We start from the raw sequence: 24,929 nt of genomic DNA, 5'->3' as shown, positions 1-24,929 counted from the left end.
AAATATGTTTATTTATGTGACAATTAATATTAATGGGAATACATGGTAATTGTTTAAAGACGTCCAGTACTTTAACTTATTTTGCAGTGATCATTTATACCCCTAGAAATCGATTAATTACTACTATACAGGTATCGATCAATTCCCATCGTTAGTGCACAGCTGATGTGAAATTGTTTACCTCCTAAATTTTTGGATAATTACCCTATTTCGCCATTAAAACTCATTAGCAGAGCACTGAAGATACAGCCATGTCGGAGGACCAAGGCAAAGACTACACACTGGAGTCCGACTCCGAGCTGCGCTTTGAAATCGAGCAGAAGGATGCCAAAGTGCTGGTGTCCGTAAGTAGTGCAAAAACCTTTTTGGATTACAATAAATTCGTTATTTATAATCAAATTGTTGATTTCAGCTGGTCAGTGGATTTGCGGAGCTGTTCGGCACGGAGCTGGTGAAGAAAAAGCAGTACGAGTTCGGCGTGGGCGCCAAGGTGGCCATCTTCACGTACCAGGGCTGTGTACTCCACGTCTCCGGCAAAATGGACGTGTGCTACATCTCCAAGGAGACGCCAATGGTGCAGTACGTCAACTGTCATGCGGCACTGGAGCAGTTCCGCATGGAGGCCGAGGAGAAGGATCGCTACGGACCAGTGGCCATGGTCGTCGGTCCCATGGACGTGGGCAAGAGCACTCTGTGCCGCATCCTGCTTAACTATGCTGTGCGCGTGGGTCGTCGACCGCTGTACGCCGACCTGGATGTTGGACAGGGCTCGATTGCCATTTCCGGGAGTGTGGCCACCATTCTCATCGAGCGACCGGCGAACGTTGAGGAGGGATTCGCCAAGACAGCGCCGCTGGTCTATCACTTTGGCCATAAGTCTCCCAGCGGAAACAGCGTGCTGTACAATGCCGTGGTTTCCAAAATGGCAGAGGTAACACTGCAATCTCTGAATAGCAACAAGCGAAGTAAGTTGGGAAGGTGTAACACATATCTTTGCACTTTTCAATACATTTTCCCGTTCATAAACTGCAAATTTCTGCATCTGCTTTTTGCAGCAAAAAGCTCTGGCATTATTATAAACACTTGTGGCTGGGTAAAGGGATCCGGCTACGCGCACCTGTTGCACGCGGCCAAAGCCTATGGAGCCTGTGCCATCTTTGTTCTGGACCAGGAGCGACTATACAACGAGCTGCTTCGAGATGTTCCCAAGGGAGTTCATGTGGTACTGCTGCCCAAGAGCGGCGGCGTCGTCGAGCGCAGCAAGGAACTGCGACACGAGGCGAGGGATCAGCGCATCAAGGAGTACTTCTACGGCAATACAAGGGCGCCCTTCTATCCGTTCAGCTTCGAGGTGAAGTTCCAGGACCTGCGACTCTACAAGATCGGCGCACCGCCGCTGCCCGACTCCTGCATGCCAATTGGAATGAAGGCGGAGGACAACAAGACCAAGGTGGTGGCGGTTACACCCACGCCCGCCCTAATCCATCATGTGCTGGCCCTCAGCTTTGCCGAGTCCGTGGAGGACGATGTGATTGGCACCAATGTGGCCGGCTTTTGTTGCGTGTAAGTGCTGCTGAACCTAAACTAGATATTATACTAGTTATATATGATTGTTATTTGATTATCCTCAGAACCGAAGTGGATATGGAAAGACAGGCAGTGATGTTGCTTTCGCCGCAGCCGCGACCTTTGCCCCCGAACGCCCTGCTCCTGTGGTCGGAACTGCAGTTCATGGATAATCATACCTAGCATTTGTAAATGCTCTGCTCTAGATGTAATTTAAGAAATTTTATATTAATGTTGGCGTTACAAAAAATACAGTTTAGATGTGCAAGTAGTAAACTTAAAGTTTTCCACAAGTTTAACAACTGAAATAACATTTAATAACATTTTGCAAAAATTAATTAAGTTTTGCTATAAAAGAATAGAACATATATCAAACAAATATTGTAATTTCTGAAAATTGAAAACTATTATAATTAATTATAACTATACAAGAATATAATATTCAGTATATGTATTGTATGTGTATGTATGTATTATTATGTGTTTCTTATAACCACTGAAAAAGGGTTTTGTAAAAATTGCATTTGAATATATTTGCAATGTGCATTTTTCGCCATTTGGTAAAATTATGTAATTCTATTCGAAAATAATTCAAACAAAATGGTGTTCTAAATTTTTTTAGCAAGGTGTGCAACCAAACGTCTACTCTACTTCCAGTATATTTTTGGTATATTTAGAACACTCAATTGGTAATATTTAGGCAAATTAGGTGCAGCCATACTGACGGCTGCGTACGTCGCCTCAGTGCGGTCACACTGTTCGAAAGAGCGAGACGAAAAACACGGCAACACGGCGGACGGAAAACTCAGTGAAAAGTAAATCAAATATTTACAAAACAAAGTAACCACAAAATGGCTGCGCTCGGTCGAATTGCGTTGGTTTAACAACAAATAGCGATGAAACGGCGACGATTAATACACTTTCAACGGGCATAAACCATAGATACTGTGGAATTTGTCGTGCTTTTCGTGTTTGTTGTGCAGCATGCGAGATGTTGCTGATGTTGTTGTTGGAATGTGTATCAAATGGTTCTAAAAACAAAACAAGAGATTTTCGGGCATCTAAATTTACGGCCTGCTTGAAAGACGTTCTGTTTTCCCCCAGTGTGTGTGTGCGTCTGTGCATGTGTGCGCGTGTGTTTGTGTGTTTTCTTCTCACTTGCTCTCTGTTGCTGCTGCATTTTCCAGCGGCAAACGGCGTTTGTTTTGGTTGCGTCGTGAAATTTTCCACTGGAAAGTGCAGCGCTGCGCCTTTCTGGGGGTTGCACACACACGCGCACGCACCGCAATTCGTCGATTGCCGGCTTGTTGCGCCGTAGAAGCGGCGGCAAAAGAGGTTCCCTAATTACCCAGAGTCACCTTATCACTTACAGTATTTCAATTTGGCGACCAGTTGATCGGAGGGGGTGATGGCGGTGTGGTGGCCCTCACACAGTTGCACAATTGCTTATCACTCGCTACTTAACGACAACAACAATTGGTGGCTCGCACACATGCAAACAAGACGATCACACTCGTCAACAAAGAAGCGGGAAACTCAATTGAAAGACTGAAATAACAACAACATAAGCAACAGCTAGCTTACACTACGCAACAAAAGTGCGAGCACGAGGAACTAAAAGTTATTAACTCACTAGTGATCAAAACTGAAATAAATTTGAATTGTATTGTAGTCATAACAGTTGAACCAATATTAATCTATTAAAAAAGATACGTAGAAAGTAAAACAAAAATCCTAAAACCTATTTACTAACAGGCATAACTCTGCAAATACTGTTGTAACTACAAACGAGAGTTCAAAACAAGGGTGTTATTTGATACCCTAGGGAGTGAAAGATTTTCGAGAGCGACCTGTTTTCAAACCTCCCTCTCCCTTCCACTTGCAGTTTTTCCGTGTGATTACCATGTGCGCCTAACAAAAGACAAACACGATCGGGTCGCGTCATCTGTTGTTTTTGCGCCAAATGTCTTAAAATTCCGGAGATAGTGCTTCCAAAATAAGATGGCTCTCGAGCCATACACAAAGTCTGCTGAAATCGAACCTCAATTGTGCCAAGTTATAGATAATAATGAAGATGTGACAACGAAAGCGACGAAATGCACGAAATCTAACAGCGGAGTGGGCTGGCGACAAATGCTGATCGGCTTTCTACTGATTTGCTTTGGCATCTCAAACAGTTGGCAGTACAAAAATGGTAAGTTCTGTGCTTTCATTTCGAACAAAGGGCAACGGTTTTGCCAAAGGAGCTGGGAACTGACAAGCATTTGATGGCAGTTCGATTAATTTGACGAGTGGCGAGGGCTTTGAGTTCAAAAAACCGCAGGGATAGACAGTTTGTAATGGGAATGGGGGTTCGCTGATATCGTTCCTCTACTTTCCTCAAAGGCTTTTGTACTACAGGTATCGCTCGCTAATGTGAACCAACGTAGTTGCGTGATTCCCAAGTGATTGAATTATAAATTGAGAGTGTTTAGTCTCAAATCAATATTTGATATTTATATTTATTGGTCAATATTCATTTTAAATAGTTAATTTAGCAAAATTTCAATATGTACATCAAAAATTACTATTCAGATAGAATATTTACTTAATAGTATAGTTCCTTATTTCAATGATTCACTGAATTTAAAAGCTTAAAATCCCATAGATAAAATATGAGTAACTGAACTGCATTTCAGGCATGTTGCCTGTTCGAGTGCCCACTGTATGCGTTTGTTTATGTGGTTTCAACTGCACTTTTGAGCTTCCCGCTCCCCGCCCCTCGCCCAGCCTTTTAGCCCCTTCCTTTGCCGCTTTGCGTTTTCCTTTAAGCTCTTTTTCGTGTTGTCAAAGCCCAAAGGCTGACAATTTCTCGGCGCAATGCTTTTATGAATAAACAACTACTACTTATTTAGACTGTAGTACGCACTCAACTTGATTGCACTGCGCATAATTTAGTACCCCCTTCTTCATCTACTTCTACTCCTACGACTACTACAACTCTGCGGCCCCACCAAACACTTTTCCACTAGATGCGACGCTAATGAGCTGAAAAAAGCAGCTCACTAATAATTCAGCAGTTGTAATATGGCAAAGTTGCCCGGTAATTGCCGGCATATTTCAAAATGCACAAAGCATTGACCCAGGCTCAAAAATTATACACTCAGAAAAATGTTCAGTTCTCATCAATTAAATCTTGTATAACTTGTACATTATTTAAAATCTAATGGTAAATCGATAGATCCACTCTATATGAACTGTTCTGTTGGGAATCATATGTAAAGTTAAGATATGAAGTCTGTAAGAGGAACTTACAAATTTCGTGGGCTGAAACAGTTCTTCTATAGATTAATATTGCATGACTCCTTGAAAGTTTTTCTCAGTGCAGCTTCAAAAAAGGGGCTCAAAGGACTGAAGTAGAAGGGACCTGCACGGGACAAGTCAATATGGAAATAGCAAATGGACAAAGGCCGTCCAAACATCGTTAAGCCCCAAAAACGCTCGAGTGTTTGGCTGAAAGATAAGCCTTCGGATTCTTCGTTTTTTTATTTTTTTTTTCCGGCTCTCTCCTTCAGTTGCAATCCGAAGTTTTTTCGGAGTCCGGAATTGCGAGTACTCCAGCATGCATGGGGGCATCCACAAAGCAAGTGCCGCCGCACCGAAAAGGAAGCCCGAAAACTTAAATTTGTCGAGCCGGGTGGGAGGAAAAAAAGCGCATCAAATATGTACACAAAGCTCCGGAAAAAAAACCCCATCTTCCATCATTCCCGGCCAGCTCTCTGTCGTGTGTGGGTGGTGTGTGGGCGGCTGGTTGGATGCTTACTTTCTTTAACACTTTGACGCGCGCACAAAGTGTTTTTTGCCAGCGTTGATTTGCCGCCCATGCCACCCATGCCATCCATGCCACCCATGCCACCACTTCCACACTACCCACCGGCCACCCAGTTCTTCTTTAAACCTTGTTCTTTTTTGCAGCTAACTGACGTTTTTGCGCGCTGCTGTCATGCCGTGTGGGGGATTCCCCCTTTTTTTTGGTCCCTTTACGTAAGCGCTATTTGCTTTAGCTTCTATTTACTACGCCGTAGTAACGCCAGTTTAGTAGTAATGGGAGCACTTCAAAGGCGACGGCGCCTTTGACGCCACATCCACCGCCCACTGACGGCATCCTGCCAGCCAGTCATCCTGCCATCCTGGCTGACATCCTTTGCGTCCCCGCGGGACACTCGACATTTCACTGTTGTTGACATTGATTTTGATTTCATTTATGTGTGCACCATTTCCACTTTCAACTTTCCAACAGCCAGCTTGACATTGGCTTAGGAATGTCAGTCAACACTTGATACACTTTGTCTTTCCTCGCGGGATTTGCCTAGGAAGCATTAGTCGCTAGTATTTCCCAATTATCCAATTAAAAATGCCCAACTCAATTAGTCATGCGTGAATTTCAGTTTATTCGTTGCAATTAAAATCTTAATTTGATGTTTAGCATACTATCAGAATGTTAACTATTGCATGAACTAGTTTAATTATATAAATGAAAGTGATTTTCATAAGTAAGCTGCCAAAAGAAAACAGTCTAAATAGCCTTTAGCAAAGAATCATTTCAAATTTACTGTCTGTAGAAAATAAGATTTTGGACAAAGATTAATGCAATTATTTTAATTGGGTTTCTATAATCTGTTTAAAGCTTTTCACAATCCGTACAATGGCAATTATGCCAATGTAATATGGTTATAATTCCCTGAGCTGTTTTACAGTTTAAAATCGTACCTAATTTTGCATAATTATAAACATACTAACACCAAATGAGCTCATGAATTGCAATTAATCAACTAAACCTTTAATCATACTATTCAAAGCTCGGTTAAACTTTCCACAACTGGCAGCTTGTTGATTTAGTTTGCTATGGAAATGCATAGCTGTTAAACAGCTTCCTCTCAGTTATTGCATCCGAATATCTGCTTAAACTTAAGCCCAATGAAACGCTTCAAACGAACAGCAAACACAATTGGGCTTTAACTAACCCAATCATCCTGGGAGCCATCTGCATTCCGTATGCAAACTGCTAAAACCAATGGCAAACTCTCGGTCCGCCGGCACAAATGTATCACTTTGCAATTTAAACAATAATGTTGTGGTGTGGTCAGTCTGGCGTTTGTGTAATGCATCTGTGTTGCATGCCCGGCAGTTCGGTTGCATCCACATCATCATCGCATCATGGCATCATCCTGCTCATCAACGCGACGAACGCCCTACTCCGACCACAGATTTGTGTGTGTGGGCGGGTTGGTCTGGCACTGACCTCTGTGTGTTGGCTGATACGGCTGTGCGTATTGCGTATATATTACACAGAGAAAAATAATCTAATTTATTAGTTTTATAAAGTTGGATTGGTGTAGAAAATAAAATGCTAAGGAGTTCCGAACTGATAAAGTGGCTGACTGCCTGTAGAAACATTTGTATTTCTACAGTTTCTTACTTAACGAAATGCTTAAAATATTTGATATAAATTCTATTTTCCTGTGCATCTGCTTAATTGGTTTTGGTATTGCCAACAAATTGGCTACCATATGCAGCGCGGTTGGCATATGCAAATATGTGTATGCAACTGCCACAAGTGCAACAACAAAACGCATCGCGAACCCGTCCAACTGCTTTTGGCCAACTTCTGCATCCTTCTTGCCGTTGCCGTCGCTTATCACTTATCGTAATCTTGTAATTACGTGTGTTCCACAAATGTTAATTGCGAAAAGGGAAACATTGATAGGCTAAGGGCATTCCCAGCTGGTTATCCACCATCTCGATTCACTCGCACTTCGGCCAGCACTCCTTTGCCGTTTGCAGTTTAAACGAGTTGTTCGCATGGCAAATCGTTAATTTAACGATTGTGTTTATTATTATTTTTTTTTTTAGGAACTCTCTTTAATAGCATAATAAAACCATCCAAAACTTAGACGGCTGTTTCATCGGGACTCTCGTCGTTCACGTCACTCGATAGACCTAGTTCCACTAAATGCAGGCTCACAATAAACAGGAAATATATTTCCATTGCTTGGGATGGGAAAAGTAATTAATGTGAAACGAATAATTTGTCTGCCCCAATATCTTACCAAATATGGGAACGAAAATCAAGGCCAATATAATGTGGGCATAGGCAAAGCACAGGGACAGAATAACGATCAAGTAGACGAGGGCCAAGAAGATCGATTTTAATATCCAAATCAATATGGGTATTATACCAGACTAATAACTAAGTGTGAGAAAGTAACTATAACTAACTTAACAATTTAGCTACTTACATTCACGCTCAATAGCAGTCCGATATCCGTCAAAAGGTCGACCAGCAGGACAAGGATAACCTGAATACGATTCTTCATCATTGTAACAGTGATTAGATCGTGGACATCGTCGCCGCTGTGTTTTTCAAAATACCAATGTCGAACTGAAGAAAAGTTAATGAAAATTCATTTAACGATCACAAGCAAATTGCATTTACAAACAGGCCCTGGGAAATAGAAGATAGTCAGGTGATAGAACAGGCGAAGTAAATCGATTATTACATAGGAACTTCCTATCACAACCACTCCAGTGCTGATCGAGTAGCAACAAAAGAATTTGTTTAGCAAAGCCATGTTAGAAACAGCTATTCACTTGAATTTTCTCCAACATATTGTCAGTTTTTGAAAAGCCATCATATCACATAGGTGAGAATAAAATAATAATACGACCATAATTTATCCAACAAGTTGCCAATTTAAAGGCACAAAACATGTCAGCAAGTAATTAAATTTCTATACCCATTTGCATATCTGCAGGCGCGCAGGCAACCCTGTTCTCCGTGCGCCTGTATGCGTGCGTATCTGTGTGTATGGTGCCACTTAACATAGCCGTTGGCTTTGGCCAACTAACGAACTGAACGAGAAACTGAAATAAAAACAAGGGGACTCCTCGACTCCGGAAACATTTAGGGATGTGGCGATGCAAATGCGACCAGCGCAGTCACAGGTGAAGTCACAGTTTTCAAGTGTGAACTATATAAAATATATAGAAAGTTTTAAGATTAGGCCAGCTGTATAATCTAAACTTTTATTAATAGTATTTTATGATCAAATATTCTAAAGTAATATAAGTAAAGTAAATGCTTATGGTTACTTTGAATAAACGATAGTTTCTGATTCCCTTGAGTTGCCCATCACTAGCTGGCATCTTGGCCGTGTCTCCCTTGCTAACAAGCTCCCCACCCGGCTCCACCATCCCGCTGCTCCTGGCCACCTTCGTCGGCCGCAGTGGCTGGTGGGGTTCCTTTTGGTTGCTGGTTGTCGTTGCTGCCTCCGCCGCTTTAAATGTCTGGGCGTTCGTGCGTTGCCTGCAACGCAGCAGAGCAGCGCATAAACATGCACATCGTTAAGAGACGAGACCGGGCTCAGACCCAGGCCCAAAATCATGGCCCAGACCCTTTTGGGCCGCCAGCAGTCCCCGCAGTCGCCCTGTCCCGGTCCCACTTGGCCACTTGCGACTCGTTTCCAAGCCAAGCCGGTCATTTAGAGGCCAGGCCCAGCATGCCTTCCACCACACATATCCGTACAATCAACAAACCTGGCCAGAAATGTTTTTCCTCTTTTTCTTCTTTATACCTTGTTTTTTCGGTTCTTTTTTTCTGGTTTTTGGCTTGTTTTGGCCTTTTGACTGCTCTTTGTTTTCGTGTAATTGTTCTGACTGCCGTTCTTGTTTACGTTTCATTGGCTCCCGAGTTTCCTTCCTTCTTATTTTCATATATATATATATATATTTATTTTTTTTGGCCAAAGATCTGAACTCCATATGGCGATGGTCGAGTCTCGGGTTTCGTTATCTAATATTGCTGGGAGGAAACATTAATTCGCAGCTCGTTGGCAGATCCTTCGACTTCATAGTCCAACAGCCAGCAGTCTCCCCGTTCGACGAATTGCTAATTTATTTCACTCTTGTACCTCGGAACACGCTTCCTATCTAGACGTTGGAAAAAAACCAATTTAAAGTTTATTTATGGCTTTTATTATTTTATACCCTCTCTATATTTGGCATTTTTCCTGTTGCTCTTTTTTTTTTTGCCTTTTGCAGCTGCCTCTTCGACTGGCGTTTGTCAATTTTTAACCTGTTGTGCATACTAATTTGTCCAGAGCTCGTTTTTTTTTTTATATCGTATTTGATTTTCCCCGGAGAGGGTATCTTCTCCATAATTTAAGTGACACTTTGGATGATTTGTGGGCCAAGCGAAAACGCCTCGATTGATTTTTTAATTAACTTTTGTCGAACGATAAATTAAGGCTGCTTATATATATTTTTTTTTCGTCTGGTTTGTATTTTTTTTTAGAAGATCCTTTAACTAAGCCAATCAAAACTTTGTAGACTGGCAGCCAGAGAAGAATAAAAATTCACTGGCTAACGCATAAATTAAACCACGATGCCGAATTCCAGCAATCTCCTGGATACATCAGCATCATTAGTTATACATAGGTAGAAAACAAGCCAAGTGAAACCAGAAAACCACAAAAACTAATTTATCACACAGATGGTTCATGCTAAGTTTTAATGGTTTTTGATGGACAAAAGGGAAAGAGTTCGATAACGTCAAAGTTAAAAAAAAAAAACACAACCAAAAGAATGGTATTGGAATACCATGTTTTTTTTTTTTTAGAAAAAATTCGAATGGGTTATTCGCTGAATACGAAAGCCATAAACTAATGTAAATTGTTTATCAAGCCGTTGCCATAAATTCATATAAAACTGCAATGCAAAATTTAACTGCAACACGCCAACGCAACGAAAATGAGCAGACACTTAAAGTAAACATCAAATTAAATGTAAACACAGGCACTGCAAGAAAAGTCGATCTTTAGTCTTTACAAATCAATTATAATATATAATAATAGATAATTCCTTATAAAAGTATATAACTACTTTATATTGACACTGTTTTCGTTCGTTTGAAATCTTTTTGTTTTTTTTTTAACATATATTTTTGTGGCCACAACTTTTTCTTGCCCTGCAGTGCGTGTCGTTTGTTTGGGAAAAAGCCTTTCTGAGCGCAGCACAAACAAATCATTGAAACCGCTGCTGCGAGTGCGTGCGTTTAAATCTATCAATAGGCCCCATTTGTAATTGTTGCAATGGCCAGGCAGTTCCGGTTTGGGGCCAATGGCACATATCATTAGGCATCGGTATCGGAATCATTGGTCCCAGAGGGTTATTGCAGTACACATTGCAGGCCAACGAATCATTCTCTCTAATGTGTTGATACACAAATTGTTCGCCGTTTGTGTTTAATTTCTCCCTTATGGGGCCCAGCATGCTAATTAACAGCAAACGATGGAGATACCATCCACAGCATTCGTTCCTTTCTCTTTCCACAACAACTTCCTCTGCAGATACGTGGATGTATCTGCAGTGTACATGTATCTGTTTAGCTTCCCTCTTACTCGACTCATTCGCACACCATGTCTGTGGCATTAAGAGTCGAGGTTGTGGTATGTCATGCCATCTTAATAATGACATTTATTTGTAACGTGTTAAGATACTAAATTGCCCCGTCCACAACATGCAACAAGCAACATGCAGCACATAACCATACCAGTGAGCGATCCATCTCCATTGGCATGTTGAGTATGGAATATCTGGACGAGGGTGGGGTGGGGTATGAATACACTTATATTGTATGCGGTTCTTTCTATCCTGTCCTCACCTTAACTTTCGACGCAGTCCGGGCAATTTTCAACAATTTGCAACCATTTTTGCCGAGCAACAGCAACATTGGCTTGAAAAGCTATAACAATTTCCATGACTCGAGCTTATTACCTTTGGTATGCGTAATAACTTTAGTGCTGCACACGGTTACACTGGCTAACAAAAGTTAAAGGACAAGCATAAGTTTGCATATTTATAATAAAAAAAAGTCTACAATTTGAGCATGAAAATGTTTTATTTCTAAGAGAGTCTTTAACATCCAAATAAGAAATGAATAAAATAAACTGATGGCATTCTAACAAATGTTTCAAGCATTAAAAAGCTACTTTTTTTTTTTGTAATTTACTGTTTCATAACACCCCACCACGTTGGCCAGTGTACGTTGAACCTGAACACCTCCTCCGATTCAGTTCAGCAATCATCTATAGCTGCTGAGGTGCGTGTGAGTGAGTTCCTCCGATGGATCTTGGCAATTGTTATAATTTGCCACATATTGAAATTGAATTGCCTGGTCTTGCAACAACGCGCTGCATGTGGCTGTGGTGGTGGTGGTGTTGGTGCTGGTGCTGGTGGGCTTGCATGTGGCACTCAGAGTCACTCGCTCACCTTCACGGTAAATGCAGTTGCGCGCTTGACTAATTTCGCATTCATGCCTGCACTGGGTGCAAACAGCTTATTTAGCCGGGTGCGTTGATGTGTGGCTGCTCCCACAAGTTTCCGTTTCCACTTGGCCACTCGATTGGCTGGCTATTTGCCTGCTTCACTCTGAAGGGATACAACACACTGCTAATTGGGCTGAAATCAAAGTTGTGTTGCGAATAGTGCCCAAGATGTGTGTGTTTTAGAAACAAACAAAATTCTTACATTTTAAAGAGGCTAAGCAAGTCTTTAAATACTAAAATCCAGACTTGGGTATATAACCACAAATGGGAGCGTTATAAATTTCGCTTATGACACCTCACTTGACAACGGACAGGCGGTTAAATATGCATAGGAAGGTGTCAAGTCAACTCAACTCAACTCCACTCCACTCAAGTTGGCGCGAGGCACGAAGTAAAAAAAAAAAAACACGTTTTGCGACTGAGGGGCGCATTTAAATACGCATTCAGCAAATTCGACGCTTTAAAAGTTTAAACAAATCAGCTAACAGTAAATAACCTGTTGCGTTTGCGCCATTAATGTCGAACTTCATTATGTTGATATACGAGTATTGAGTAAAGTTTTGGCAGCACTTATTGTGATATCGTCAAAGTAATTTTACACCAGTAGAGAACAACTTCATTATCGCATAAGCTCCGATTACATGCGTGCCAGAGAGAGAGAGCCTACCAAAAAAGCAAATCTTTAAAACAATGGGTATGCTTAGGGGAAGGGGGGGGGGACGAACGAACAACAATGCAAACATAATCATTATCGAGATTACGGCCAAATTTATCGAGAGCCGCAGTCTCCAAGTGCTTAACGAGCCCAAAAAGATGCCTTCATGGCTTGATTTTGTGTCTGCACTGAGAAAAAGTCGTGTAAATTCTGTTCAAATAGATAAGATTTCAAAGAATGCACAAAATATAAAAATTATTAACCCAAGTTACCTGAGTATAGGGAGCATGTGCAGTATTCAAAGGTTTTTTTTAATATTATTGTATTGATTAATTGGGATATATTAAAATATGGTTTATAGTTTTTCATGACTTTTTTCTGTCAGTTGAATAATTTTGCTTAAATATTTGGAAGAATATTTTCAGTCCAGTATACTTCACACTAATTTCGCTCACTGTAGTGATATCTCTTCTTGCTGGAATCGGTTGGCTTAGCTTGTTTTGGGACACGTCTTGTTTGCTCTCCTCGTTTTCCAGAGTTACCTGCGCTACCTGAGTTCCCTTCAGCTGTTCACGAATTTGGACTACGCTACTGGCGAACCCAAGAGTTTATACTCGTACGTACGTAGGTCCCACTCCACCGTCCTAATCACATCTTGGATTTGTGGCGGAGGGAGAGGATTGTGTTTGGGTTTTGAATGTGTTTTTTCTTCTTCTTCTTCTTCTGTTTTCTGGGCTGTGCCCACAAAACGCCTCGAGGCGGCAGTCGCACTCGCCACACAACAAGCCGTTTTATGGCCAAATCCCAAAGCCGAAGCCAAAGCCAAAGCTCGTTTGTGTATCTGGCTTTGTCCCTAAACAAAAACCCAAACAAGACAACAACGGCGAGCGTAAAGAATTTGTATAAATAAAAGCGTGTAGGGGGTAACAAGCGAGAATAATAATTAAAATGAAATCAGACAGACAGACGGGCAGAAAAAAAAGAAAACACATAAGCTACAAAGAGGATGGATAGATGGATGGATGGATGCCGATGAGGATGAGGAGGAGCTGGTATAGAAACACCTGAACTCCATTCAAAATGCTAAATTTGTCAACTGAATGCGAACATTGTGGCCGATTTATTTGCATGTGAAAAGCAAATCTCGCCCACAAAGGAGCCACAAAATATGGCCAAAATTCAAAACAACTAGTTTTGGTTTACTTGTTCTCGCTAGGATTGTCGAACTTTTGTTATGCTAAATGTGGTAAACATAAATTTGATTTAAATTAGTATGCCTTTTTTTATTTTTTCGGATTTTCCGTAATGCTAAGAAATATATTTTTAAACTGCGAAAGCGATAAAGAATTCATTCTACTTTGATTCTTTCGAAATTATAGCTTCATAGTCTCACTGTAACACTTGAATAATAAACCAACAATTCAGTTTTGTGTCCAGACTCTAATGGCTTTAGAGATGACTTGACTGCTGGTTAATGAATTTGTAATGTCTTGAATATTTGCCTTCATCGGTGACAGAGCAATTAGTTAGCCGGCACTTTGCACTTGGGATGGAATAAATCTGAAATTGATTTATAAATTACCGTCTGGCAATCGCAGTAAGCCACAACACCGAGCTAAGAGAAAAAGGTAAATGGCAATAAAATATCAATTTGCAAAAGCTTTGGTTGGCTGGTTGGTCGGTTGTTCGCTCCTTTTGGCCAAGATGAAGATGGGCATCCCAGATGGAGATTCATTCTAAAAGGCCAAGGCGAGGGGCCAATTGCAATGGTGATTTGTTGGCCGGCTGCTCGGCTCTCCTGCTTTGGCAATTTACTTTTACAACACCCAGGACTGAATCGGTATAATTTATGCTGTAATTTATAACCAACTCTGTGGATCTGGAGGCTGCTCCTCCACGAAAGCCAGCATATTTCCATACATGGCCCAGACTTTGGACCGCATGTGGCAATTAACCAAAAGTAAATCTCGATGTCAGTTGGGCGCTGTAGAAATTTCGATTCCAATTCACTTCAATCAGTGTGCACAAATACTTGTTTCGCGGCTGGCAGGCAGCTCAATAATTCAATATAAATCAATTCCATCTGCCATGCGGTGCTAATGGCCACAAGTGGAGTAGTCCCAATACCAATGGCAGACTCGTCGTCTCAATTGGCAGACTCGCTGCTGCTGTAGACATTTTCCCCTTGCCTTTTTTTTTATTTTTGTTTTTGTACATTTGCAATTCCAGGGCCCTCGAACGAACTTGTAGTTGCTTTATTTGTACATGTGTACAAATTTTTATTTTGCACAAATGTTTGCTTCTGACAGCTTCAGCTTCAGCTTCAGCTTCGACGGCGGGGCACGAAGGTGGAGGCTCCACTGTGCTGCCGTTGGTTGAAGTGTGTTCTCGAAGGACGCGCCCGACTTGCTGGCAACTAATTGAATGTCAATTTGTTTGTTGCCTCGCTTCCAGCTGCCAACTGCCAAGTGAATGTGAATGTGAATGTGAATGTAAATGTGGATGCTACTCATTTCGTATGCCTGTCACAAGACTTCATCTGCATTAACATATTGCCCCTTGCACAGCCAATATTGAACTTGCATTATAGGCCGTTCTGCAACCAGTGTTTCCATTGCCTTATTTATGCATTTATTTACCCAACTTATTTATCGCCGTGACCAACTTACCCTTTACATTGCTGTTTTTTTTTTTTTTAAGATAGACAAATATTTGTACAGCCGGGTGGCTGTTCTCTCTGTTTGTGCCCATTATCGGTATCTGTTCCATAGCCTCCGGCGGAATTAGGAATTTAATTAAAGTAAACCACAATTTGGATTAATTTGTTATGGGAAAGCACGGGGTTGAACATTTAAATTTCTCTTAGGGGTGACTGATTAAATGAAAATAAACAAACTCAAGGGAATTCCCTTTTTTAAATAGCCAGATATGCGCATAGATATGGTAAACAATTATATATGTTGGAAAAATAATATAATAATCCAAATTTGTTATTTAAAGCTGAGAGATAATGAGATGTTATGATAAGGTTTGTAGTCCGTTATCGATAGCTAGCTATATACACATATAAATGGCATACAAAGTAAACCCTGGCATAATGAATATAATGAGACCGTGCCCAACTGACTGCAAATTAATTTAAATCATCAAGCCGGCGCGCAAGAATATTAAATTTACAATTTTTCTTCATTTTTTTATATATTTTTTTTTTCTTTTTGCCCTGCTGTGCGCGAGTACATGGCCCACCTGCTCCTCCTCGCGTTCCTCCATTCTACTGCCCCCACTGGGTGGTTACCCCCCTCCGGATTCGCCGGGAATGCAATTCATAGCCAGCGAGGCACACAGCCCCGCAATCTTGATGGGCAACACTTGAGTGCAGCAACTACAACTACTCTACTGCACAACTACACAACTATGCTCGTGTACGGCGGACGAACGAGGCATATTGCCATAGAATTAACGGATCCTAGATGGGATGAGGCACTGGTCTGGTCCAGGGGACTGCAGACCAGGAGGTGGGGCAGTGGCAGTGGAAGTGGAAGTGGCAAGGTTCGTGGGGCCAGAGCCAGAGCTGCAGAAAATATTAACACGATATTTTTCAAGCGAGATTGCTGAACTGCACTGCTAATAAAGAAGACCAAAACGTTGTTAGCTTTTGAATTCAATTCAATCGTTAATTAAAAGTTGAGCTGATTAAGCAATTTATAGTTTGAGATACACTTCATTAAAAACATGTTTACATATTGAATAATATTGTAAGCATTGTAAGCTCATAATTCTTCTAACCAGTTTTGTGCGTTAACAGCAAGTACTTGATGAAAAAATCAAGTTAGTAGCTAAATGGTTATAGTAGCACTTGATTTGTGATTAAAGAAAAGCGTAATACGATTTCCCAAGTGGAAAAATCTAAGCTTAATAAATCGCATGGAAGCCTTAATTAAGAAGGCTTTACAAATCTGGGTCACGCACTTATTTCTCTCAGTGTGCTGATGCGGCTGTTGGGGCTGCTGCTTCTGCTGATTTTGCTGCTGCTGCTGCTGCTGCTGTTGCTGTTCCTCTGACCAACCCACATCGTTATCATAATATGAATGGTGGTGGTGGCCCCAGTCGTGCCGTCGCTGGCTGTGTGGGCGGGGCCGCCTCCATTTTCTACCTTCCACCTCGGCTTGATTATGAGTGAGTGCGCCACAACCATGGGAACACAACCGATACGAGGAGAACACCAGACCAGACCAGAACAGAACAGAACAGAACAGAACGGAACAGAAACATTGAGCATGGTCATGTGCTTGTCAGGGCCCATTCCCCGCCAGCTTTCTGGCTGCTGACATGTGGGTACAGTGTTTCCTCGACAGCCCAACAGCCCCCCCAGTGATTCGAGCCAGCAAACCCTGCATATCCAGCACATCCTGGCATTGCTGATAATGATGCAGTGCTTTATACGCTGACTAGGCTTGTATCCTTCGGCTGCAGGAGCAGAAGCTGCGCTTGCATTTCGTCCTCTGCCCATCGTTGTCACGTATTTGGCACAAGTATTTAATTAGGAAGTGCTTACGCTTCAAGTAAGCACTCAAACAATGCATTTTTCCAACGCCAAATCAGCACAGGACCAACTTAAATTGCTGCACAAGAAATTAGAACTTTTAATATACTTAAAGCTTCAATTAAGCCATGCAGTGCAGTGCAGTGGCTAGCCTTGCTGGGATATTTTAAAACTTTTAATCAGATTTTCATTAAAACTTTGTTGGCAGCCAAACTTTAAATTTCAAATGGGTGAAGACTTTATTTTAATTGGGTCAAACCAAAGGGGAGCAGGACTTAAATATAAATATTTCTAACCAACCAAATGAGTTGCATTTGAAAGTGGCTTAAATGAAAACATTTCTGCAAATAGCTAGTATAGCAGTTTATCCAAGATATTATTTCCTTCTCAAAATGATAATTGGCGCAGTTGATCGACCACTTACAAGCCATAACAGTGCTTCGATATGCCAAGCATCGCACTGAGTGCCTCTTGTTGGGAATTGAAGTTCGTCTTCCTTGACTTGAAATTGATGCAAATTTCTATGGCCCAAGGGCTGATGATGGACGGTTGGCAAAGAAATCCAGCGCCAAGCAGCAGCAACTGACCTCTCCACACCTCAAATAGAGTGAAGCACCGAGCCCCATCCATCCCCCATCTCCACATCCCCAGGCTCAAGCTAACGACGCCGATTTGGTTTTGGGCCACTGTCATTTCCAGAACCGAATCTCCTTCAAAGAGCTCTTGGCCCACTCGAGTGTCTTTGGCCCCTTTAACCCTGCGGCGGCTAACCAAACCAATGAGCTGAGGAAATATTCTCGAATAAAAACGAGAAGAGTAACTCCTCCGCCCCCGATTTCACTGATAGATAGATGTACCTTGTTCTGGACTCCATACCATTCCGTCGTGTTCCTCCAGCGCCGTTGTGCTGCAACTGCAACGCAGCATCTTTGTGGCATAGAGTTTGTTGCTGCTGCTGCTGCATGTCTGCGCCTTTTTCCATGTTGTGTCGTCTTGCTGCTGCTGTTGTGTGTGTGTTTTTTTTCCCCCCCCGTTTTCTGTTGGGGGCACAGCACGTTTTCCGTTTGGAAAAGATAACAAACCCAATCGTTTGTGCAACATTTTCAACAGTTTTGGCACGATTCCTACCATTGCCTCTCGCTTCCTTCCATCCTCTCTGCCTCTTTCTTTTGTCAGCCAGCTATCTCTTTCTGTGTGGCACCAATTTGGGGAATGCTTTTTGTTGCTGTAGCTCTGGAGCTCTCTGTACACAGAGAGAATCGGGGGGGATGGTTCCCGAGAATTTCATAGAGCTGTTATCTAGAAAACTTTCATATAGCATCAGCTTAAAATATGATTGTTTTTTGTACTTGAAGCCCTTTATGGTAAGTACAGTTTTGAGATACATGAACTATTTTTTTTTTTTGCGGTGCAGCTTTAGCCTGGCCAGCTTCTTCTTTTGGCTGCTCCCCCGAAGCGCGAACGAGTTGAGTTTTGGCAAGTCTTTCCCTTCCGAACGTGCAAATTGCATGCTGTGCGAGTTAATGGCGTTTCGCTGTGGATTTGCCTGGTGTGGGGGCGGGGAAAATGGGTGTTGATGCTAACGAGTTGAGAGAAAATAAAGTTCATGACTTCATTTTTTTTTTTTTTTTTTTTGCACAATATTTTATTTGGCTGAGGGCACGTCTTCTGGGGCTTTGTTCTTAGCACACACACACTGGTAGAGAAATTCGGGCTTGGGGTTGAACAGGCATATCCATCTGCATAATATTTAAATGCTCCATTCCATCAAGCAAATGGAAAGATCGTCGCATCCGTCCATCGCCCATTGTAATATAATGTTGAGGATTTTAAATAAAACATGAGTTGCTCCGTCCAGGAGCGCAAACCAAACAATGGCTGAGCCAAATGCTCCCGTCCCCTTTTCGGGCACAATTGCAATTTCCACACTTGGCTTCGACTGGCGGCCATAGCTGTAGCTATAGCCATCGCTGTATAACTCCCGTTCACAGCTGCATCCACTGAGTGCTGCTCTACTATATACTTGCATTGCGTTTTGTTTCGCGTCGCGTCGTCGACTGGAGTGGATTGGAGTTGATGATGTTTGCCCGATAAGTGGGCTGCTGGGAGGACTGGTGGAGGAGCAATCGGGCTGTGGGCAATTTTCAACGAGCTGATGGGATGGGCTGATGATCTCGGCTGCAGCTACAGATTCATCCTTTAGCCTTAGCCAGCGCTTATGATGAGGCTGCCCTTCCGGGTTCTCAATGAACTGGGGTTTTTGGCATAAATTTTAATGCAATCAGCAATTATGATTTAACAACACTCCTAAGATTTTATATTATAAAAAAATGGAAGAAAACAAATACTGTTTTATATTATATACTTTTATATATTAATTAAATTAATTTAATAAAATGAAATTAAGCAAAAATATAGATTGCCGCCTGGAATGCAATCAGAATAATGCGAATTCGAGGAACTCAAGCATAAGATTAAAGTTCCTATACAAGTGCTTATTATTCGCACTTTTCCCCATCGTCGTTTTATTAATGTTGTTTTGATCAAGTAGTGGCTGGCAGCTTGTTAACTGCCTCAACGAACTCTGATGAGGATGTGGATCCGGATGCAGGCAGTCATGTTTATGTTTAACTTTTTAAATGTTAATGCTGCGAGCCGAGTTTTAATGCATTTTAAGTTGCTGTTGCCGCGAGTTCGCTTGTCCGCTTGTCCAGTTGTCCAGTTGTCCGTTTGTCCGTTCGTCCGACTCGCTTCAGTGGACATGCCATCAAAATTCGCCATGCTGCTGGCTACTCACAATTTTCCATGCACATTATCGGGCCAGGAGGAGGAGCTGATTTCCATTTTGGTGTGTTGTTTTTTGCGCCACCACAGAGATTATTTAGCATTTTTCCCGCATCCGTCGACGGGTTCATACGATTTGTGGTTTGTTGATTTTTCTCATTCAACGCTCCATCGCTTTCTTGCTTGCCCGCCCAGCAAAAACCCATTGCCAAGCCAGCGTTCAGCAACACAATCATTATGGTCGCGCTGCCATCCGTCCAGGTTCCAGTCTTTTAGTTGGCAATTGGCGTTGGCCGGGGCCATCGCAGCGTATTTATTTTAACGTTAATGGCCAGTTGTCATATCGGGCGAGTACAGACAGGCACCCCGCAGCCACCATCATCCCTCATCCACATCCTCCGATCAGATTCCTCCTTCTACTCGTCCACCGGATTACCCGCCCCGATCTGTTTCGCAGCACGCGGCGATTACATTTTAAGTAGGTGTGTGAACATTTTCGTGTCAGTGGTTTTGGTTTTTAATTTAAAGCTGTCAGGGATGCTGTGTAGTGAGATTAACCAGGGTTGTCCACATTTTGGACAGCCCTTTTGGCTCGCGTTCAGGGTTGTCACGCGCATCTATTGTGCAATTTAATTAAAATCGTAGGATAAAAGCTTTTTAAGCCATTGCACTCTTTTAGCTGTGAGATAATCAAATTGAAATTATTTTCTAAAAGAAAATGAATAACATAATAGTTGGAAAAGCATTTAATGCCTGCAGGATACTTGAGTACTTAACCATGATGTAACCATGATGTAACACACTGTTGATGGTATATAAGTTTAATTTATACTTCGAAAGTATTGTATTTAGTAAGAAAGAAAATACATTCGCTCCTCTTTAATTAAAACTTCAAGCTTGTAGTTAGGTAAGCTGAAAGCAAAATCAGCTCAATCTGCATATTCTGTCCAAGCAATGAAGTAAAAAACAAAACACCAGCAGCAGACCAAAAAGGTTCGCAATTTCGGCTGGGATCTCAAATTGCAGCCAAAGGAGAGAAGTCCCATCTCGTCCTTGATAACCATTAACAATTTGGCAAACTGGTAAGGAAAAAAGCTAAAAAAAAAAAAGGGAGAATGACGAAAAAACAAGACAGCCAGGCAAACTTCATCATCATCGGGAGCAATGGGGAAGAGCTTCATCATCAAGGTGATCATGGGGACCATGATTATTATTATCGTACGCAGGCAACCAAGCATATGTGTTAACTTGAAGTTAAGTGGATTCGCTGGAGGATTGTCCGCTCCTCTAGAACATCTTGCATCCATTCCAGCTTCCCTCTTCGTGTTGATAATTTAAATGAGTGAACTCCTGGGTCCGGATGGTTGCTTTGCCTGAGCTGCTTGGCTTGGCTTGACTTGGCTTGGCTGGGATCCCAGACGTGGTCTCCTCTGGTATCTTCGCATTTTTATCTCTTTACCTTTTTTTCGTGGGCTTGTTGTTCTCATGTTTCCATCGTGTTGTATGTAAAATGCACAGAACACGGAGCAGGGAGCGTAGTGGATGGAATGGAGACGGAGATGGAGATGATGGTTTGGGATGGAGGCCAAAGTTTGCCCGCAACACATCTTAAATTTTCACAAAATTGCTTTCTTTCCTTGGCTTTGTTCGGCTTTGGTTTTGGCTTTGGCTTTTTTGTGTGTTCGAGGAGTTTTGCTTGAATAACTTTGGCTGGCTTTCGTGGCAGGTGCTCCTCCTTCGCCATCGCCATCACAGTTCCAATTCCCTCTCGTCTCGTTTCCAGTGTGCCGAGTGTGCTCCTCCTGTTGCTCAGTTTGTTGGCCATTAGGGCGGAACTGGCATGTCAACGCCTGATTGACGAAACAATGAATAAGTTGTGAATATTATGCAGCTGGGGCTCAGAGATTGAGGATGTGGAAAAAAAGCCAGCAGATTGTGATGCAAATGATGGGCTAGAGTCTTGTAATTATAAAATTAAATAAAAGCGTACTTCCCTGAAAAAAAAGAGCACAGCTTGTTTGACGAAATCTCGACAAGTTCACTTAAAAAAAAATAAATGATTTCCAAATGCAAAGCTATTGAATTTTTAAAATTTTAGTTGGAATATATGTATAGATTACTTTAGGTAATGGTTGATTTCACATGATTTTAAAGTCCAGAAATTTACTTCATCTTAACTTTAAATCACAATCAACAAATGCCAAGAGCATGTTGCCGCTGTAGAGGCTTCACTGTGCTCTGAGAACGGAGGCAGGGCGAACCTAATGGAAAAGTTTCAGGAGCCCAGAGCTGGCCAAGCTCCCTTTTCGCTGCCACACTTGTTAACGCCTTTGGACTCGGATAGCTGCCGTCTCCATTTACTCGCTGGAATTGCATTTGCTGCCAACGAAGTTTTCACAGTCACAGCTCAACGCTGGCATCGTCGTCTGGTCTGGTCTGGTCTGGTCTGCTCTGGCCAGGTCTTCATGGGCTGGCCTCAACTCTTTGCCTCTTTGCGCTCGCCTCGTAACCAACTTCACGTTTTGTCCCGCAATTTGCCATGGACATTGCTGCAGCTTGTCGTCTGTCGTCTGGCTGTTTTGTGAAGGTGCGAGTAATTGATAAAAAGCATGTTACATATATAATTTATTGAGCATTCAGCCGGCACTTCAGCATCCAACATTCAGCATGATGCATGTTGAGCGCTGTGAGATGTGGCGAACGCCTAATGGACGACAGTTGATAACAGCCTCGTTTATGCACGTACAGTTCCTTGTCAACAGGGAGGGGATGTCTTGGAAACTTTGTTACCTTAAGTAGCTGCATTTCATGATGTGGCTTTCAACTGACACTTTGGATTGGGAGATAGCTGCCGTGCGTTACTTATATGTTTATATATTTTGTTCAATTTGATTAAGTGCCAGTTACCCAGCAGCTCTTCAGTTTTGCAATCCAAATAATAAAAAAAGGAAGACTATGACAAAAACCAGGGCACATTGCTCCCTTCAATGCTATTTTAGTCCAGATTTTTTTGTGCCCTCTGCTTTTTGCACATTTAATTAAAAATTATTCATGGGCGAAATTAATTATGGAGCGTGGCAGTGAGTTTCTACAGCGCAGTGCAAGAAATTGGAGATGCGACTATAATAATTGATTTTCTTGAAAATTGCAGCAATTTATCATAAACCGATGATTAGTATAATAACGGTTTGCGAGGGACAAAAACCACAGCGATGGAGGAACAGTGCCGTGGCATGAGCAGTGAGCATACCGAACGGATGGTTGACTAGATGGATGGCCGGCATCCTGGCATCCTGGCAGCCAACTGGTGAACTGTTCTGCCATTCTGCTGGCTGCCTATTTAACCGGGCCAGGCTCTTCAACACATTTAAATAGCTGCAACTTCCGTTGCAACTAGTGCGGCTAGCTGCCACCCATTTTGGTTGGCAGCAGGACTCGAGTGTTGCCAGTGCCGGGATGCGGATGGAGTGGCAGCATCCTGCTCTTGCACCTCCTCCTACTCCTCCTCCTCCTCCTCCTCCTCCCGTTGTGCTCACTTAAAGTTTACTGCACCACCACCATATCCCCAATGCCCACTATACGCCGGATTCGCTGAGTTTCCCGAGATCCCGCCCCGCTCCAGTTGGCCAACAATAACAGCACTTGCACTCATTTAGCATTTAAGTGCAGTTGTTGCTGCCAGCTGGTGGAAGCCAACTCACCTGGACCATGGGGGTCGCCATGTGCTGCCGTCGCGTTCAAATTGTCGACTCGGTCATCCGAATTATGCCATTTTGCCACAAGCCATTGGATGGGTAGGGCGGATGGGGAGAGCTCCCGGGGCCGGGAGTCGGTGCCAATCGTCAAGCCGCATCATTCACATGCGCATCCGTTGCCCATTTCAATACCCTTGCCAGCTCCTGGTTTCCCATCGCCCGTTTCCATTCCCATCTGGCAGCCGACTGGCACTCCTGCTCCCACTGGAGCCTCTTGTTCCGACCCAAACCCAGTTGTATACATTAATAATTAAAATATTTTCCCAAGTTTGAATGAAGTGGTGCAGGCAGGAGGAATCAACGGGTTACGCCACGGTTCCATCTCCGGCTACGTCTGCATTTCAATTTCGGTCGAGTGTGTGTGCCTGCACTGCAAGAAAAAACGTATATACAATATTATGTTCAAATCAAGTCACTTAAATCAGTGAATAGCATTTGCAGGGCTTTATCAATCGATTTTTTAGCCATCTAAGGTAAAAGTGATTCCTTTTATAGCCTTATCATCTGAAGAAATGTATCTTTTAAGCTGGAAAATCGCTCAGAATGCTGCAGCTAGTAAGCTGCTTTAGGGCTTACAAAACAGAGGGACTTCGATTATTTCCATTGGGAAACCTAATACAAGTTTGAAGTTTTTCCACACTTTTTCGCTTGGTGCAGAGGAAAACGAGATGGTTGTTTGGGGGACTTCGCATCATGGCTTGGTACTCGACTTGATGAGCATGTCTGCTGATGTTGTTTTTGTTGCTCCCGCTGCTGTAGATGTTGATGTTTTTTTTTTGTTTTGTTTTTATTTTTTTTGTTTTTGCTGGTAATGATGTTGATTTCTTAACGCTTCACTGCCGTCTGCGGAGGAGCATAAAAAATATGTGAATAATATAGAAGGATATGCAGTTAAGTGCTGATCCCTCGAACAGCAGCGTCATCTAGCCGCAACGCATTTTCATTGTCAGCAGCCAGGGATTACGGTGCACATTACTTCCGAACATAATGATATAGGATTCCTGCATTAGCACTATTATTGAACAATTACCAAACAGCTAGGCAAACATTTGCCCACTCGCATATGTACTACTCGCATATGTACTACTCGTATGTATATGCATATATATGTACATAGGTGTAGTTGCTGGATGTATGCAAATAATATTGTTGCATTTGCACACTTGGCACATAAATCCTGTTGCTCCACCCGTGGCCAACTAGCAACTGCCTGGCGCTGGACGGGATGGTGGGGGAGGGCTGTGCGGAAAAGTGGGCGTGTG

The 24,929-nt window shown here is 42.4% G+C and overlaps 3 protein-coding genes across 3 annotated transcripts in view; 2 read left to right on the top strand and 1 right to left on the bottom strand.

Annotated features, from left to right (window-relative positions):
• The first annotated feature begins 144 nt into the window (after window positions 1-144).
• cbc (crowded by cid) lies at window positions 145-2,024 on the top strand. The gene is made up of 4 exons (NM_137032.4): window positions 145-344; window positions 413-965; window positions 1,056-1,563; window positions 1,632-2,024. Exons 1-4 carry the CDS (start codon window positions 252-254, stop codon window positions 1,747-1,749), a joined length of 1,272 nt encoding a protein of 423 aa, NP_610876.1. The 5' UTR covers window positions 145-251; the 3' UTR covers window positions 1,750-2,024.
• Window positions 2,025-2,306: 282 nt separating this feature from the next.
• Window positions 2,307-24,929, top strand: part of arr (arrow) — a 29,590-nt gene continuing 6,967 nt past the window's right edge. Inside the window, exons 1-2 of the mRNA NM_079998.4 lie at window positions 2,307-2,381; window positions 3,452-3,760. Coding sequence (NP_524737.2) covers window positions 3,568-3,760 — 193 coding nt within the window. The 5' untranslated portion in view covers window positions 2,307-2,381; window positions 3,452-3,567. The remainder of the gene's footprint in view (window positions 2,382-3,451; window positions 3,761-24,929) is intronic.
• CG43192 (uncharacterized protein) lies at window positions 7,457-8,194 on the bottom strand. Its single transcript, NM_001259370.1, has 4 exons — window positions 8,042-8,194; window positions 7,845-7,987; window positions 7,656-7,788; window positions 7,457-7,596 (listed from the first exon to the last, which is right to left on the bottom strand). The coding sequence occupies exons 1-4, from the start codon at window positions 8,175-8,177 to the stop codon at window positions 7,496-7,498; spliced, it is 513 nt and encodes a 170-aa protein (NP_001246299.1). The 5' UTR covers window positions 8,178-8,194; the 3' UTR covers window positions 7,457-7,495.

Source organism: Drosophila melanogaster, chromosome 2R (genome assembly GCF_000001215.4).
Source record: "Drosophila melanogaster chromosome 2R".
NCBI lineage: Eukaryota > Metazoa > Arthropoda > Insecta > Diptera > Drosophilidae > Drosophila > Drosophila melanogaster.
The sequence above is the reverse complement of the archived record's forward strand: the minus strand, read 5'-3'. Positions and strand labels throughout refer to the sequence as shown.

What these genes read in the sequence shown, in the direction of transcription:
- cbc (NM_137032.4), top strand. Translation starts at nt 252, where the DNA reads ATGTCGGAGGACCAAGGCAAAGACTACACACTGGAGTCCGACTCCGAG. An exon ending in ATGCCAAAGTGCTGGTGTCC is followed by an intron (nt 345 to 412) that starts GTAAGTAGTGCA and finishes TGTTGATTTCAG; the next exon opens with CTGGTCAGTGGATTTGCGGA. An exon ending in TCTGAATAGCAACAAGCGAA is followed by an intron (nt 966 to 1,055) that starts GTAAGTTGGGAA and finishes TGCTTTTTGCAG; the next exon opens with CAAAAAGCTCTGGCATTATT.
- CG43192 (NM_001259370.1), bottom strand. Translation starts at nt 8,177, where the DNA reads ATGGCTTTGCTAAACAAATTCTTTTGTTGCTACTCGATCAGCACTGGA. An exon ending in CTATTTCCCAGGGCCTGTTT is followed by an intron (nt 7,988 to 8,041) that starts GTAAATGCAATT and finishes ACTTTTCTTCAG; the next exon opens with TTCGACATTGGTATTTTGAA. An exon ending in GATTTTCGTTCCCATATTTG is followed by an intron (nt 7,597 to 7,655) that starts GTAAGATATTGG and finishes TCCCATCCCAAG; the next exon opens with CAATGGAAATATATTTCCTG.